Source organism: Anolis sagrei, chromosome 3 (assembly GCF_037176765.1).
Source record: "Anolis sagrei isolate rAnoSag1 chromosome 3, rAnoSag1.mat, whole genome shotgun sequence".
Classification (NCBI taxonomy): Eukaryota; Metazoa; Chordata; class Lepidosauria; order Squamata; family Dactyloidae; genus Anolis; species Anolis sagrei.
Window position 1 is genome coordinate 6,429,411 of NC_090023.1, and position 16,309 is coordinate 6,445,719.

Below are 16,309 nucleotides of genomic sequence, written 5' to 3' on the forward strand. Positions count from 1 at the left end.
CCCACCTTGATTGCTTCTCAGCCAGGTATGGAGTGGTTGTGCCGATCAGGGGATGCATCTACACCAGGGGTCCTCAAACATTTTAAACCAGGGGCCAGTTCACTGTCCCTCAGACCGTTGGAGGGCCGGACTATAGTTCTAGCCCTCTTCAGGCAGTAATTCCAGGAGCAGAGAATGGGAAACCTTCCTATTTCTAGTCTGAACAAAATCTGGCTACCAGTATTTAAAAAAACTCTAAAATTATAACTGTAAATAAAGAACAACACTCAAACACAGGGGAACTCCAGACAAGAAACAACCAGGGCCAGCTAATCACCTCTCAACAAAGGATTCTCCCTAAATACTGTCAGGCTAAGAAATGGTAATCAAGGTGGCCAACTGAAACATTCCTACCTACCTCCAACAGACAAGAGTTCTTTCTCCCACCCTGGATCTTCCACAATTTTTCCTCTGACATGAAGTCCAGTCGTGTCTGACTCTGGGGTGTGGTGCTCATCTGCATTTCTAAATCGAAGAGCCAGCGTTGTCCGTAGACACCTCCAAGGTCATGTGGCCAGCATGACTGCATGGAGCGCCGGGGCTAGCCTCCCTTGGCTGGCTCACGCTGCCCATCGGGCCTGACGGATAGCGGGAATCTGCCAAGGGAGGAGTAGCCCCGCGCGGCCTACTCGTGCGTAAAGCACCTCGCGAGGTGATTTACACGTGAGTAGGCCACGCGGAGCAGCTGCCCTTGGCCAGCCAAGGGAGGGCCACTGTGTGGGGGGGGGGCGCTCCTCCTCCGCAGGCCGGATAAGTGCCCTTGGCGGGCCGAAAGTGGCCCGCGGGCCGTAGTTTGGGGACCCCTGATCTACACTAATGCAGTTTGACACCATTTGAACTTCCATGTCTCAATGCTACGGAATAATGGTGCCCAGGTGGTGTCAAACTACGTTAATTCCACAGTGTGGATGCTTCCAGGGACCTGCAGTTTCGATAAGCGTCTCCTTTCCTCACCTGTAGGTCCTCTTGAGTCCTGGCACGGAGGCGATGCAGAGGATCCTGGCGGAGCAGACGGCGATGCACGCCTCGACGATGGGCTCCTTCCGGATGCTGAGGAGGCAGACCTGCCCCACGTAGCCGTCGCTGTTGCAGACCCAGACTTCGTAGGCATTTTCAGGGCTGCTGTGGCTGGGAGAGGCACAGGAGAACTGCAAGAGAGAGAGAACACAACAGAAGGGCCGGGATCAAAACATGCTCGGCTTCTATTGCTCTAGAGACTTCCAATATGGCAATATCCTATTTATGGCCTGATCAATAGGAGCCAAGTGTCTAGATCCAGGGAAGTCATGCCCCCCCCCCCCCCCACTTGGTCAGACCACACCTGGAATCACACTGGGTCCAATTCTGGGCACCGCAATTAAAGCGAGATGTTGACAAGTTGGAATGTGTCCAGAAGAGGGAGACTAAAATGCTCACAGGAAGAGAGATCTCCATTTATAACCAATGGCAAAATTACTTATCTATTCCTAAAAGGACCAACGGTCTGGAGAACAAGCCCTATGAGGAGCGGCTTAAAGAGGAGCGGCATGTTTAGCCTGCAGAAGAGAAGGCTGAGAGGAGATATGATAGCCATGTATAAATATGTGAGAGGAAGCCACAGGGAGGAGGGAGCAAGCTTGTTTTCTGCTTCCTTGGAGACGAGGACGCAATGGAACAATAGTTTCAAACTACAAGCGAGGAGATTCCATCTGAACATGAGGAAGAACTTCCTGACTGTGAGAGCCGTTCAGCAGTGGAACTCTCTGCCCCAGAGTGTGGTGGAGGCTCCTTCTTTGGAAGCTTTTAAGCAGAGGCTGGATGGCCATCTGTCAGGGGTGATTTGAATGCAATATTCCTGCTTCTTGGCAGGGGGTTGGACTGGATGGCCCAGGAGGTCTCTTCCAACTCTTTGATTCTATGATTCTATGATTCTATGAATGTGTCCAGAAGAGGGAGACTAAAATGCTCACAGGAAGAGAGATCTCCATTTATAACCAATGGCAAAATTACTTATCTATTCCTAAATGGACCACTGCCCAGAGAACAAGCCCTATGAGGAGCGGCTTAAAGAGCTGGGCATGTTTAGCTTGCAGAAGAGAAGATTGAGAGAAGACATGGTAGCCATGTATAAATATGTGAAGTGAAGTCATAGGGAGGAGGGAGCGAACTTGTTTTCTGCTGCCCTGGAGACAAGGACGCAATGGAGCCATGGGTTCAAACTAAAGAACCAATGAACGAAATCACACCAAATTTGGCAACAAAACATCTCACTACACAAGGAGTGACCATCACTCAAAATTTTATGATTTCGTCATTTGGGAGTTGTAGTTGCTGGGATTTATAGTACACCTACAATCAAAGAGCATTCTGAACTCCACCAATGATGGAATTGAACCAAACTTGGCACACAGAACTCCCATGACCAACAAAAAATACTAGAAGGGTCTGGTAGGCATTGACCTTGAGTTTGGGAGTTGTAGTTCACCTACATACAGAGAGCACTGTGGACTCAAACAATGATGGATTTGGACCAAACTTGGCACATATACTCCATATGTCCAAATATGAACACTGGTGGAGTCTGGGGGAAATAGACCTTGACATTTGGGAATTGTAATTGCTGGGATTTATAGTTCACCTACTATCAAAGAGCATTCTGAACCTCACGAACGAGAGAATTGGGGCAAACTTCCCACACTGAACCCTCATGACCAACTGAAAATACTTAAGGCCATCCAGTCCAACTCCCTTCACCAGGGCAAGAAAACATAATCAAAGCCCTCCTGACAGAGAGCCATGAAGCCATAGATATAGATCAATATATATGATTCACACAGAGAGAGCTATAGTATCATAGATTTGAAAGGGACCCCTTGGGAAGTCAGATCTGGCCACAGTGGTCCACGCTCTTGTCACATCCCGGTTGGATTACTGCAACGCACTCTACGTGGGGTTGCCTTTGAAGACTGCTCGGAAACTACAATTAGTCCAGCGAGAAGCAGCCAGATTGCTCACCGGGGCGTCATACAGGGAGCATACCACCCCCCTGTTATGCCAGCTCCACTGGCTGCCGATCCAATTCCGAGCACAATTCAAAGTGCTGGTTTTAACCTACAAAACCCTATACGGTTCCGGCCCAGTGTATTTGTCCGAACGGATCTCCCTCTACGTCCCACCTCGGAGTTTAAGATCATCTGGGGAGGCCCTGCTCTCGACCCCGCCTCTATCTCAAGCGAGGCTGGCGGGGACGAGGAGCAGGGCCTTCTCGGTGGTGGCCCCTCACCTATGGAACTCACTCCCCGGGGAGATCAGATCAGCGACCTCCCTTCTGTCGTTCAGAAAAAAACTGAAGACCTGGATCTGGGACCAAGCTTTTGGACATTCTGGCAGCTAAAATAAGGACCCATTGATGAGCAGGAATTGTTGGAATGAATGGACATTTCGGAACTCTGAATTTCACTGTGCATGAAATTGTTTTTATTATATTATGTAGTGATATGTTTTAATGCTGCTAAATGTTTATACTGTTTTATATATACTGTTTTATATATGACAGGCATCGAATTTGTGCCTCTGTTTGTAAGCCGCCCTGAATCCCCCCTCGGGGGTGAGAAGGGCGGGGTATAAGTAACTGCAATAAATAAATAAATAAATAAATAAAAAATTAAAAAGGACAATTATATGTTGCATGTTCCAAAGTAGGCAAACCAGACAATCTCCACATCAACACTGACAAAGAAACAAGATGTACTGCTTACCCACAATCACAAAGACATTACATATATTAGAAATCAACACCTTCTCAATATTTTCCAGATCACCAGACTGGGCCACAGCAACGTGTGACAGGGGACGGCTAGTAAATAATAAATAAATAGAGACTAAGACACAATGGAGAAATGTTTCCAAACTACAGGCAGCTCCCAAGTTACAGATAAGATCTGTTTTATTTTTTGAATAATGTTGTTGTAATGTATTTTGTATGTTGTATGTTGTTGGCATCGAATTGTTGCCGTTGTAAGCCGCCTTGAGTTGAGAAGGACAGGATAGAAATGTTGGAAATGAATAAATAAATAATAAAATTTTAGAATATTCATCTAAGAAAATATTGATGATTCCAACCGGGTTCCTATGTGAGAGGAAGCCACAGGGAGGAGGGAGCAATCTGGTTTTCTGCTTCCTTGGAGACTAGGACGCGGAACAATGGCTTCAAACTACAAGAGAGGAGATTCCATCTGAACATTAGGAAGAACTTCCTGACTGTGAGAGCCGTTCAGCAGTGGAACTCTCTGCCCCGGAGTGTGGTGGAGGCTCCTTCTTTGGAAGCTTTTAAGCAGAGGCTGGATGGCCATTTGTCAGGGGTGATTTGAATGCAATATTCCTGCTTCTTGGCAGAATGGGGTGGGACTGGATGGCCCATGGGGTCTCTTCCAACTCTTTGATTCTATGATTCTATGATTCAAGCACAATGAAGTTAAATGGCAAAGTGCCATGTGGGTTATTTGTTATACATCTGGCCATGGGAACAAATGTTTTGCTCAGGGTTGAATTAGCAGCTCAAAACAAACAGTGGACTATGTGAACAGGATTGGGAAAAGGGAGACCTACTTGCATCCCGCTCCTCGTCTTCATGATGGGAATGGCCTTCAGGAACTCAGGGTCCAGGCAGTTTTTGTTGGAAGCTGGTTAGGGAAAACAACAAACAAACAATCAAGGAAGTCATGTTTTAATAATGGCGATAATTATTCCTTTTTAACTTCCGGACTTGCGTTTTAGTTGCATCATGTAAAGCAGTGGTTCTCAACCTTCACAATGCCGTGACCTTTTAATACAATTCCTCATGTTGTGGTGACCCCCAACCATAAAATTATTTTTTTGTTGCTACTTCGTAACTGTAATTTTGCTACTGTTATGAATCAGCCCCTTCGCTGCTGGCGTTTCGAAAGAAGGTTAAAACCTGGCTCTTTGAGCAAGCGTTTGGCTAATCAGCGCAATCAAACATAGGATGACGGTAAATTGAACATAGGAATGGCACAAGGATTATGAGACTGGATTTTGCTTTGTGATCGAGGCATTATGAATGATTAATGACAACTGGAACGGAATATAGACTACGAGATTGGTTATGATTCTATGATAAGACGAAGCGGATTATTTTAGTGTAATTTAAATGATAATGTATTAGTGATTTGTTGTTCTTTGCCGTTGTAGTTGACTGTAAAATATGCTTTTTATATGTTGTACACCGCCGCGAGTCGCCCTAGGGCTGAGAGCGGCGGTTAACAAATGCACCAAATAAATAAATAAATAAATAAATAAATTGTGTATTTTGTTATTGTGTATGATGTGTTTTAATTGTTATTGTTGTGTTAATTTACATTGTGTAAACCGCATTGAGTCGCCTAATTAGGTTGAGAAACGCGGTATAGAAATAAAGCAAATAAATAAATAAATAAATAATAAATAATAAATAATGTAAATATCTGATATGCAGGATGTATTGTCATTCACTGGACCAAATCTGGCACAAATACCCGATCACCCAAATTTGAATACTGGTCGGGTTGGTGGAGGATTGATTTTGTCATTTGGGATGTACAGGTCACCTACACTCAAAGAGCATTTTGAACTCCACCAGTGATGGAATTGAACCAAACTTCGCACACAGGACTCTCATGACCACCGGAAAATACTAGAAGGGCTTGGTGGGCATTGTCCTTGAGTTTTGGACTTGTAGTTCACCTACATCCAGAGAGGACTGTGGACTCAAACAATGATGGATTTGGACCAAACTTGGCATGGATATTCAATATGCCCAAATGTGAACACTGGTGGAGTTTGGGGGAAAATAGACCTTGGCATTTGGGAATTGTAATTGCTGGGATTTATAGTTCACCTGCAATCAAAGAGCACTCTGAACCCCACCAACAATAGAATTGGGCTGAACTTCCCACACAGGACCCCCATGATCAACAGAAAATACTATGTTTTCTGGTGGCCTTTGGTGACCCTTCTGACACCCGCTCACGACCCCCCAGGGGTCCCAACCCCCAGGTTTTATTTATTTATTTATTTGTTTGTTTGTTATTCGAACTTATATGCCGCCACTCCCCTGGGGCTTGGAGCGGCTTACAAGAATGACTAAAATCTAATACAATTTAAAAACAATGTAAAACAATTTAAAAACAGCAATATCAACAATCAAAGGTGGAGGAAATGCTGATGTAAAGATTTTGTAATGAGATTCCAGTGGATGTTGACTATAGAAGAGGCATGGGGAAACTCTGGCCCTCCATGTGTTATGGAATCCAACTCCCACAATGGGAGTTGAAGTCCAAAACACCTGGAGGGCCAACATTTGCCCATGCCTCTTCTATAGAATTTTATTATTAGTATTTACTTGTAGTGGTACTATAAATATTTTTTCCATTGTCTTTGTTATCTTTTCCCAGAAGGGGATTTGATTACCTTTGGGCATTCCCACCACATATGTTGGGTTGGACAAGATGACTTTTGGGGATCCCTGTAACAGAAACTTTAGAGGCTCGTTTCTCCGTCATTATTATGGCTATCATGGTGAAATTTGGTACACTGATAGTGTAAGGGAAAATAGCCTAGGGAATGCAGTCCCTCACTCCGGGAACTTGCCAGGACACTATGGACCACAGAAGCCCAAACAGTTAGAGCAAAACACAGGCTTATTTCTACTGATCCGTGAGAAAGGTGGACAGACAGCATAAATAGAGTAATGCCAATCCCAAGCTGCCGCGCCCTAACGGCACAGCTGAGAAGCTTATGTAGCCTCCGGCAATCATTTAGCAATCATGTTCCAGTAATCATGTAGCAACCACGTACTCTGTGGTCGGCCTGTTCCAGTAAACATGTAGCAATCATGTACCCTGTAGTTGGCCACCGTGTACCTTGTGGTCAGCCTGAAGCAATCATGGAGCAAGCATGCCTTGGTCCATCATGCTGTTTGTCACCGGAGTTATACCATCATCAAATATGGCATGTCTGCCCCAGGTACCTACTTTATCCTCAAATACAATATGCATGCAGCATGTATGCCTGAAGCACACAGTATCTCCAATATGTCATTCCCTCTCATTAGGATACATTTACAATTGTATGTCCTCAGAACATTTCACTCAACCACTGATTTTTGGGAATTTTAAAAAAAGTTTTTGCAAGTAAAACTTGTTTAAAAAAAAATCCCAAAAGAAGTAGGTACAGGTAAAGCTTTCCCCTTGACATTAAGTCTATGGTGTCTGACTCTGGAGGGTGGTGCTCATCTCCATTTCTAAGCTAAAGAGCTGGCGTTGTCCGTAGAGACCTCCAAGGTCATGTAGCCAGCATGACTGAATGCAGTGTCATTACCATCCTGCAAGTGGTATCTATTGATCTACTCACGTTTGCATGTTTTCAAACTGCTAGGTTGTCAGGAGCTCGGCCTAACAGTGGGAGCTCACCTCGCTCCCCAGATTCAAACTACCAACCTTTCGATCAGCAAGTTCAGCTGTTCAGTGGTTTAACACACTGTGCACCCACGGCGACAGAACATGACAGAATAAATTCTGCAGCACTGCTGGTCACAGCTGACCTCCAGCTAGAGTGCTCAAGGGCCAGGGTTTCAAAGAGGCATGAATGGAGGGCGAAAAGGAGAAACGTGCCAAGAGGAAGGTGCATCAAGCCAACCCTGAGCAGGACATCATCCCTGGAAAGTCTTAGAATGCTCATCCACTGATTTTTGTGACCCCACCCCCCAATTTAAGCACCTTGGGTGAGTCACACTCTCTCAGCCTCAGATAATTAAAAAACTATTTTTCTCTGACTATCAGGAAGACACATTTACGACTGTAAGCTTGTAGAATTTTTAATTTCAAGATCCCCCCCCCCCCCCCCCAATTATAGCTTTTTGAGCTGGGTTGGACTAGATGGTCTTTGGGTGTCCCTGTAGGGAACACTTTAGAGCAGGGATTCTCAAATTTTTTGAACAGAGGGCCAGGTCACAGTCCCTCAAACTGTTGGAGGGCCAGATTATAATTTGAAGGAAAAAAAACATGAGTGAATTCCTCTGCACACTGCACATACCTTATTTGTAGTGCAGAAAACACTTTAAAACAATACAATAATTAAAATGAAGAAAAATTTTAAGAAATATAAATTAGTATTTCAATGGGAAGTGCTGACCTGCTTTTGGCTGATGAGATAGGATTACTGTTGTGTGCTTTCAAGTTGTTTCAGACTTTGGTTGACTCTGAGCGAGGGCCGGCTAAATGACCTTGGAGGGCTGTATCCGGCCCCCGGGCCTTAGTGTGAGGACCCCTGCTTTAGAGGCTCATTTTTCCATCATGTTTATGGCTATCAGGATGAAACTTGGCACACTTGTAGGACACATTTACACCTGTAAGTCTGCCAAGACATTTTGCTCATCCATTGATTTATTGGAATTTTTAAAAAGTTTTTACAGATAATTTGCAGGGGGAAAAACCCAGGGAATTCTGTTTTGCACACTCCTACTCCAAGGGTTAGAAGGCAGGATCATCAAGTTTGCAGACGACACCAAATTGGGAGGGATAGCCAATACTCCAGAGGACAGGATTCAAAACGATCTTGACAGATTAGAGAGATGATTGGCCAAAACTAACAAAATGAAGTTCAACAGGGACAAATGCAAGATACTCCACTTTGGCAGGAAAAACAAAATGCAAAGATACAGAATGAGGGACAATGCCTGGCTCGAGAGCAGTACGTGTGAAAAAGATCTTGGAGTCCTCGTGGACAACAAGTTAAACATGAGCCAACAATGTGATGTGGCAGCAAAAAAAGCCAATGGGATTTTGGCCTGCATCAAGAGGAGCATAGTGTCTAGATCTAAGGAAGTCATGCTACCCCTCTATTCTGCTTTGGTTAGACCACATCTGGAATATTGTGTCCAATTCTGGGCACCACAATTCAAGAGAGATATTGACAAGCTGGAATGTGTCCAGAGGAGGGCGATTAAAATGATAAAAGGTCTGGAGAACAAGCCCTATGAGGAGCGGCTTAAGGAGCTGGGCATGTTTAGCCTGAAGAAGAGAAGGCTGAGAGGAGATATGATAGCCATGTATAAATATGTGAGAGGAAGCCACAGGGAGGAGGAGGGAGCAAGCTTGTTTTCTGCTTCCCTGGAGACTAGGACACGGAACAATGGCTTCAAACTACAAGAGAGGAGATTCCATCTGAACATGAGGAAGAACTTCCTGACTGTGAGAGCCGTTCAGCAGTGGAACTCTCTGCCCTGGAGTGTGGTGGAGGCTCCTTCTTTGGAAGCTTTGAAACAGAGGCTGGATGGCCATCTGTCAGGGGTGATTTGAATGCAATATTCCTGCTTCTTGGCAGAATGGGGTTGGACTGGATGGCCCATGAGGTCTCTTCCAACTCTTTGATTCTATGATTCTATGAAATGGGCTACCTAGTTTCTTCTTAGTGTCCTCAAAGGCCTGCTCGAAGCTGTGGCGCGCATCAGGGTTGGGGAACTCAAAGATGTAGGACTCAGTGCCGTCTGCCTTGGTGGCCGTCAGCTCCATCTTGTTCGGCGGGAAGGACATGGTGAAGGACAGCGACTGCTTCTCGGCCAGCTCTCGGTGGATGGATGCCATCAGGTCCTTCAGCACGTCATCCAAGCCCTATGGATTGTGCAATCAGAAAGGCATTGCTTGAGGGGAGAAATGTGGGTGTTGTTGCTACAAAACAGGCATGGACCAACTTCAGACCTCTAGGTGTTTGGGACTTCAACTCAAGCTGAAAAGTCAATCAGTGAGGTTATCTGCATAGAGGTTTTTCAGGGCTATATGGCCATGGTCTAGAGGCATTCTCTCCTGACGTATTGCCTGCATCTATGGCAAGCATCCTAGAGGTAGTGAGGTCTGTTGGGACTAGGAAAAAGGGTTTATATATTTGTGGAATAACCAGGGTGGGACAAAGGACTCTTGTCTGCTGGAGCTAGGTGTGAATGTTTCAACTGACCACCTTGATTAGCATATAATGGCCTGACAGTGCCTGGAGCGCACTTTTGTTGAGAGGTGATTAGATGTCCTTGTTTGTTTCCTCTCTGTTTTGCTGTTGTAATTTTAGAGTTTTTTAATAATGGTAGCCAGATTTTGTTCATTTTCATGGTTTCCTTAAAAAACTCTAAAATTACAACAGCACAACAACAGAGAGGAAACAAACAAGGACATCTAATCACCTCTCAACAAAAGTTTGCTCTAGGCACTGCCAGGCCAGCAAATGCTAATCAAGGTGGTCAGTTGAAACATTCACACCTAGCTCCAGCAGACAAGAGTCCTTTGTCTCACCCTGGTCATTCCACAGGTATATAAACCCATTTTCCTAGTTCCAACAGAACTCGCAATCTCTGAGGATGCTTGCCATAGATGCAGGTGAAACGTCAGGAGAGAATGCCTCTAGACCATGGCCATATAGCCCGAAAAAACCTACAACAACCCATAAACATAATAATAAAAAATAATATTGTCAAAGGCTTTCATGGCTGGAATCACTGGGTTGTGGTGAGTTTTTCGGGTCGTATGGCCATGTTACAGCAGCATTTTCTGCTAACATTTCTCCTGCATCTGTGGCTGGTATCATCAGAGGTTCACAGATGCAGCCAAAATGTTAGGAGCGAATACTGCTGGAAGATGGCCATACAGCCCAAAAAACTCACAGCAACCCAATAATAATAATAATAATAATAATAATAATAATAATTTGGGAGGAGATTTCACAGTCCAGAGTAAGACTTGATTTGCATGTTCTCCACACTAGCTTTCCAATGTTGGTGGGATACATAAGAGGGCCTCGGTCGAAGATATTCTTACCTGATGGGGAAAACTGAGCGTTTCGGAAAGCTTGCTGACTTGCCCAAGGGTGCTGAGGTCTTCGTCCAAACGGCAAATGGCCTTCTGGATGCTTTCACGATTGGTGGACTGAGAGGCCCCTAAAGCCAGCAGAAACCAAAGAGATGCATCAGAGATTAGGAGTCTTGCAAGTTAGTAAGCTATGTTCTACTGAAAATAAAAAGAATTGTATTTTTTGCAAGGGAAATGCGTGAAACGCCAGAAATCTGTTTAGTTTCAAAATACAAAATTCGGATAGGTTCCATTTTGTTTCATAAGTGTTTTGAAAAATTTGGAAGGGCTCATTTTGTTTCGAATCTGAAATTCCGAAATTATTCAGTTTCATTATTCTGCCCATTTGTGGGCATGGGAAAAATTCCGGAGCTCATTTCTCCGTCATTTTTATAGCTATCAAGATGAAGCTTGCTATACTTGTAGGACACATTTATGACTGTAAACCCCCCAAGTTTCAGAACTTTTTGCCCATCCACTGACTTTTGGGAAATTTGTATTTTTTTTTTTACAAATTTGTAATATTATTACAAATAACATTAAAAAAAACTATGGGAGGTATCCTCCTGAATTTCTCTACATGGACACAACATAACCAAGGCATATTTCCCCCAAAGTTTCAGAAGGATTCATACATCCACTAAATTTTAGAAAATTTTAAAAGTTTTTTTTAAAAAACATTTTTTAAAAATTAGGGACCAGTGACCACCTGAACAGGGGTCATTTGACCAAGGACCACTCTCCAACATTAGTACCAAAAGGGTTAAGAATCAGTTTTTCATCCACTTTAGATTTGGTTTGTTTATTTGGGGTTTCTGGGTTGTTGTAGGTTTTTTTGGGCTATATGGCCATGTTCTAGAAGCATTCTCTCCTGACATTTCGCCTGCATCTATGGCAAGCATCCTCAGAGGTAGTGAGGATGCTTGCCATAGATGCAGGCGAAACGTAGGACACATTTACCACTGTTAGCCTGCCAAGTTTCTGAATGTTTCACTCATCCACTGATTTTTAGGAATTTTTAAATTTTTTACAAATAACATTTTTTTTAAAAAACTACAGAAGGGATCTCTTTGACTTTTTGGACAATGAGGTAATATATTTAGGGCATCATTCCTCCCAAGTTTCAGAACATTTTGCTCACTCACTGATTTTTAAAGAATTTTTGAATTTTTTCTCTCTTTCCTATACTAATTTATTTGGCACTGAAGGTTTCATAAAATATTTTGATTTGGGGCCAGAGGAAGACAATGCCCATGCCAATTGGCCTGCCAAAAGGAGGTCATTTGCAACTATAGTGCCTATGTCATGGATAAAAATGCTCTGTCCCATGTATTGTCGAAGGCTTTCAAGGGCCGGAATCACTGGGTTGTTGTAGGTTTTTCCGGGTTATGTGGCCATGTTCTAGAGGCATTCCCTCCTGACGTTTCACCTGCATCTATGGCAAGCATCCTCAGAGATAGTAAGGTATGTTGGAACTAGGAAAATGGGTTTATATATCTGTGGAATGACCAGGGTGGGACAAAGGACTCTTGTCTGCTGGAGCTAGGTGTGAATGTTTCAACTGACCACTTTAATTAGCATTTGATTGCTTGGCAGTGCCTGGGGGAATCTTTTGTTGAGAGGTGATTAGATGTGCGTGATTGTTTACTCTCTGTTGTTTTGCTGTTGTAATTTTAGAGTTTTTTTAAATATTGGTAGCCTGATTTTGTTCGTTTTCATGGTTTCCTCCTGCTAATTAAGGTGGTGAGTTGAAATATTGACACCTAGCTCCAGCAGACAAGAGTCCTTTGTCCCACCCTGGTCATTCCACAGATATATAAACCCTTTTTCCTAGTTCCAACAGACCTCACTACCTCTGAGGATGCTTGCCATAGATGCAGGCGAAACGTCAGGAGAGAATGCCTCTAGAACATGGCCATATAACCTGGAAAAACCTACAACAACCCAGCTCTGTCCCATGTACCCACACACTATATTATTCTCGCTAATGGGACACAAAGGAAGTTTTCGGCAGCAGATGTCTGTTCTCACACAAATATATGTAAGGAAAGACGTTTTCCTTCACGTATCAAAGTCCAAAACAATTCAGTTATGCAAAGGACATCCTTTCAAGGTGCAAGTTTGGCACTTGGGCTGCATATTTGCCATGACCAGTTGAGGCAGGTCTTAATTTAAAGCGAAATATCAACTTTTTGATTGATAACAACAGTGGAAACAGCAACAAACCTTTCACAATGTCGACATCTTCCAAGGGTAACTTCCAGAGCAATTTGTACTTGCTGGCTGTGTCTATAACACTGGCGGCTGTGTAACTGGAGAGAAAATAAGAGAAACAAGAAAACAAAAATTGAAACATGATAGATTGCAATACTTGATGTGACCAGTAGGTGGCCTGGTTGGCCCATTTTTAGAAGGGAAATGTACCCTGCAAAATAATAACAAAGACTTGGGATGAATATTGAAGACAGTCAAAGCAGAAAGTGCAAAGACTGGTGTACAGCTGGACACCATTTAGAGCAGGCATAGGCAAGCTTTGGCCCTCTGGGTGTTTTGGACTTCCACTCCCACAATTCCTAACAGCCTACTGGCTGTTAGGAATTGTAGGAGTGAAAGTCCAAAACACCCAGAGGGCCAAAGTTTGCCCAGACCTGGTTTAGATCATGGGTTTTGTAATAGTTCACTTACAGACTCATGGAACTTCGGCGCAGGGACCCCGACTTGCGCTTCAAAGTGGTGCAGACCAAAAGGTCTGTGAAGAGGAAAAGGGAACGGTCTTTCTTCCCACCAATGGCTTTCTGTAACGAGACAGAGACACCGTCAACAAATAAAAATTATTATTCTTTCTTCTTATTATTATAGTATCAATGTCTACTGGGATCAGAGGATGTCAGGTTCTGGATCACGCAGAGCTCTTTCATCTGATAAAACATCCAAGCACCTGATTCCCACCTGTAGGGATTAAATGGTTTTTATGTGTTTAAATTGTGTTAGTATTTTCTGAGATTCAAACTCATGACCCAGTGAATCTATGAATCGATTTGTTCACAAACATAGCCATTCATCCATGAATCTGTGAATCTATCTATCCGTTCATTAATCTATAAATCTATCTATGTATGAATGTATCCATCCATCCATCCATCCATCCATGAATCTATCTGTCTAGCCATCCATAAAACTATGAACCTACCTACCTACCTACCTACCTACCTATCCAACCATTAATCTAGCTATCTATTCATCCATCCATATGTGAATCTATCTATCCATCCATTAATCTATAAATCTATCTCTCTATGCATGCATGCATGCATGCATGCATGCATGCATGCATCCATCCATCCATCCATCCATCCATGAATCTGTGAATCTATCTGTTTAGCCATCCATAAAACTATGAATCTACCTACCTACCTACCTACCTACTTACCCATCCATCAATTAATCTAGCTATTTATTCATCCATCCATATGTGAATCTATCTATCCGTCCATTAATCTATAAATCTACCTATCTATGAATGCATCTATCCATCCATCCATCCATGAATCTGTCTAGCCATCCATAAAACTATGAATCTACCTACCTACCTATCCATCAATTAATCTAGCTATCTATTCATCCATCCATATGTGAATCTATCTATCCATCCATGAATCTATAAATCTATCTATCTATGAATGCATCCATCCATGAATCTGTGAATCTGTCTAGCCATCCATAAAACTATGAATCTATCTATCTATCTATCTATCTATTCATCAATTAATCTATCTATTCATCCATCCATATGTGAATCTATCTATCAATCCATTAATCTATGAATCTACCTATCTATGAATGCATCTATCCATCCATCCATCTGTGAATCTGTGAATCTATCTGTCTAGCCATCCATAAAACTATGAATCTATCTACCTACCTACCTACCTACCTATCCATCCATCAATTAATCTATCTATCTATTCATCCATCCATATGTGAATCTATCTATCCATCCATTAATCTATAAATCTATCTATCTATGAATGCATCTATCCATCCATCCATCCATCCATCCATCCATCCATCCATCCATGAATCTGTGAATCTGTCTAGCCATCCATAAAACTATGAATCTATATCTATCTATCTATCTATCTATCTACCTACCTACCTATCCATCTATCCATCCATCAATTAATCTATCTATCTATTCATCCATCCCTATGTGAATCTATCTATTAATCCATTAATCTATGAATCTATCTATCTATGAATGTATCTATGTATCCATCCATCCATGAATCTGTCTCTGCATCCATGAATCTATGAATCTATCAATCTATCCACCCATCCATTTATGAACCTTTCTGTCTATCCATCCATTAATCTATGTATCCATCCATCCTTCTGTGAATCTGTGAATTTATCTGTCTGTCCATCCATTAATCTATAAATCAATCGGTATCTTTCTATGAATGTATCATCTTTCCATCCATCCATGAATCTGTGCATCCATCTATCCATCTATCTATCTATCTATCTATCTATCTATCTATCTATCTATCTATCCATTAGTCTATGATTCAATTGGTATCTATCTTTCTATGTATGTATCCATCCATCCATCCGTGAATCTGTGCATCTATCTATCTGTCCATCCTTCCATTTTATATGAATAAATTGGTATCTATCTTTCTATGAATGTATCACCTATTTATCTATCCATTCATCCATGAATCCCCGAATCTATCTCTATCCATCCATTAATTTATGAATCTATCTATGAATGTATCTATCCATCCATCTATCCATACATGAATCTAAGTCTGTCATGCCATCCATCCATCTACCTACATACCCATCTATCCATCCATTAATCTATGCATCTATGAATCCATCAATCAATCCATCCATCCATCTATATGTGAATCTATCTATCCACCAATCCATTAATCTATGAATGAATGAATGAATGAATGAATCTATCTATCTATCTATCTATCTATCTATCTATCTATGAATGTATCTATGTATCTATCCATTCATTAATCTATGAATCTATCTATGAATCATACTCTTTCACTGTGGAGGTGGAGAGCGAAAAACTTGATTCATTCTGTTATTGATTCGCATTTTGAAGCAAAGCAGAAATTGGACTTAGTACTTGGTGCACAATCGGTCATACAAGCTGTTTTATTTTTGTAGTAATCCAAACTGAAGATTAGGAAGAAACTGAGTACTTGATTGTACTTTGTTTTTTAAACAAATCTATGAATCTATCTGTACGTCCATCCATCTACGAATCTATTCATCCATCCATCCATGAATCTATCCATCCATCCATCTATCCACCCGTGAATCTGTGAATCTATCTGTCCATCTATCCATCTATCCATCCATCTATCTGTGAATCTATC

General features: G+C 42.4%; 1 protein-coding gene across 2 annotated transcripts in view; it reads right to left on the reverse strand.

Moving 5' to 3' along the window:
- Nucleotides 1–16,309, reverse strand: part of ARHGEF17 (Rho guanine nucleotide exchange factor 17) — a 286,248-nt gene that overhangs the window by 24,090 nt on the left and 245,849 nt on the right. For both annotated transcript variants that reach the window (XM_067466458.1, XM_060771267.2), the window contains 6 exons: nt 13,593–13,702; nt 13,134–13,219; nt 10,878–10,996; nt 9,473–9,686; nt 4,627–4,700; nt 994–1,187 (listed from right to left, as the gene is read on the reverse strand). In XM_067466458.1, the coding sequence (XP_067322559.1) occupies nt 994–1,187; nt 4,627–4,700; nt 9,473–9,686; nt 10,878–10,996; nt 13,134–13,219; nt 13,593–13,702 (797 nt within the window). The remainder of the gene's footprint in view (nt 1–993; nt 1,188–4,626; nt 4,701–9,472; nt 9,687–10,877; nt 10,997–13,133; nt 13,220–13,592; nt 13,703–16,309) is intronic.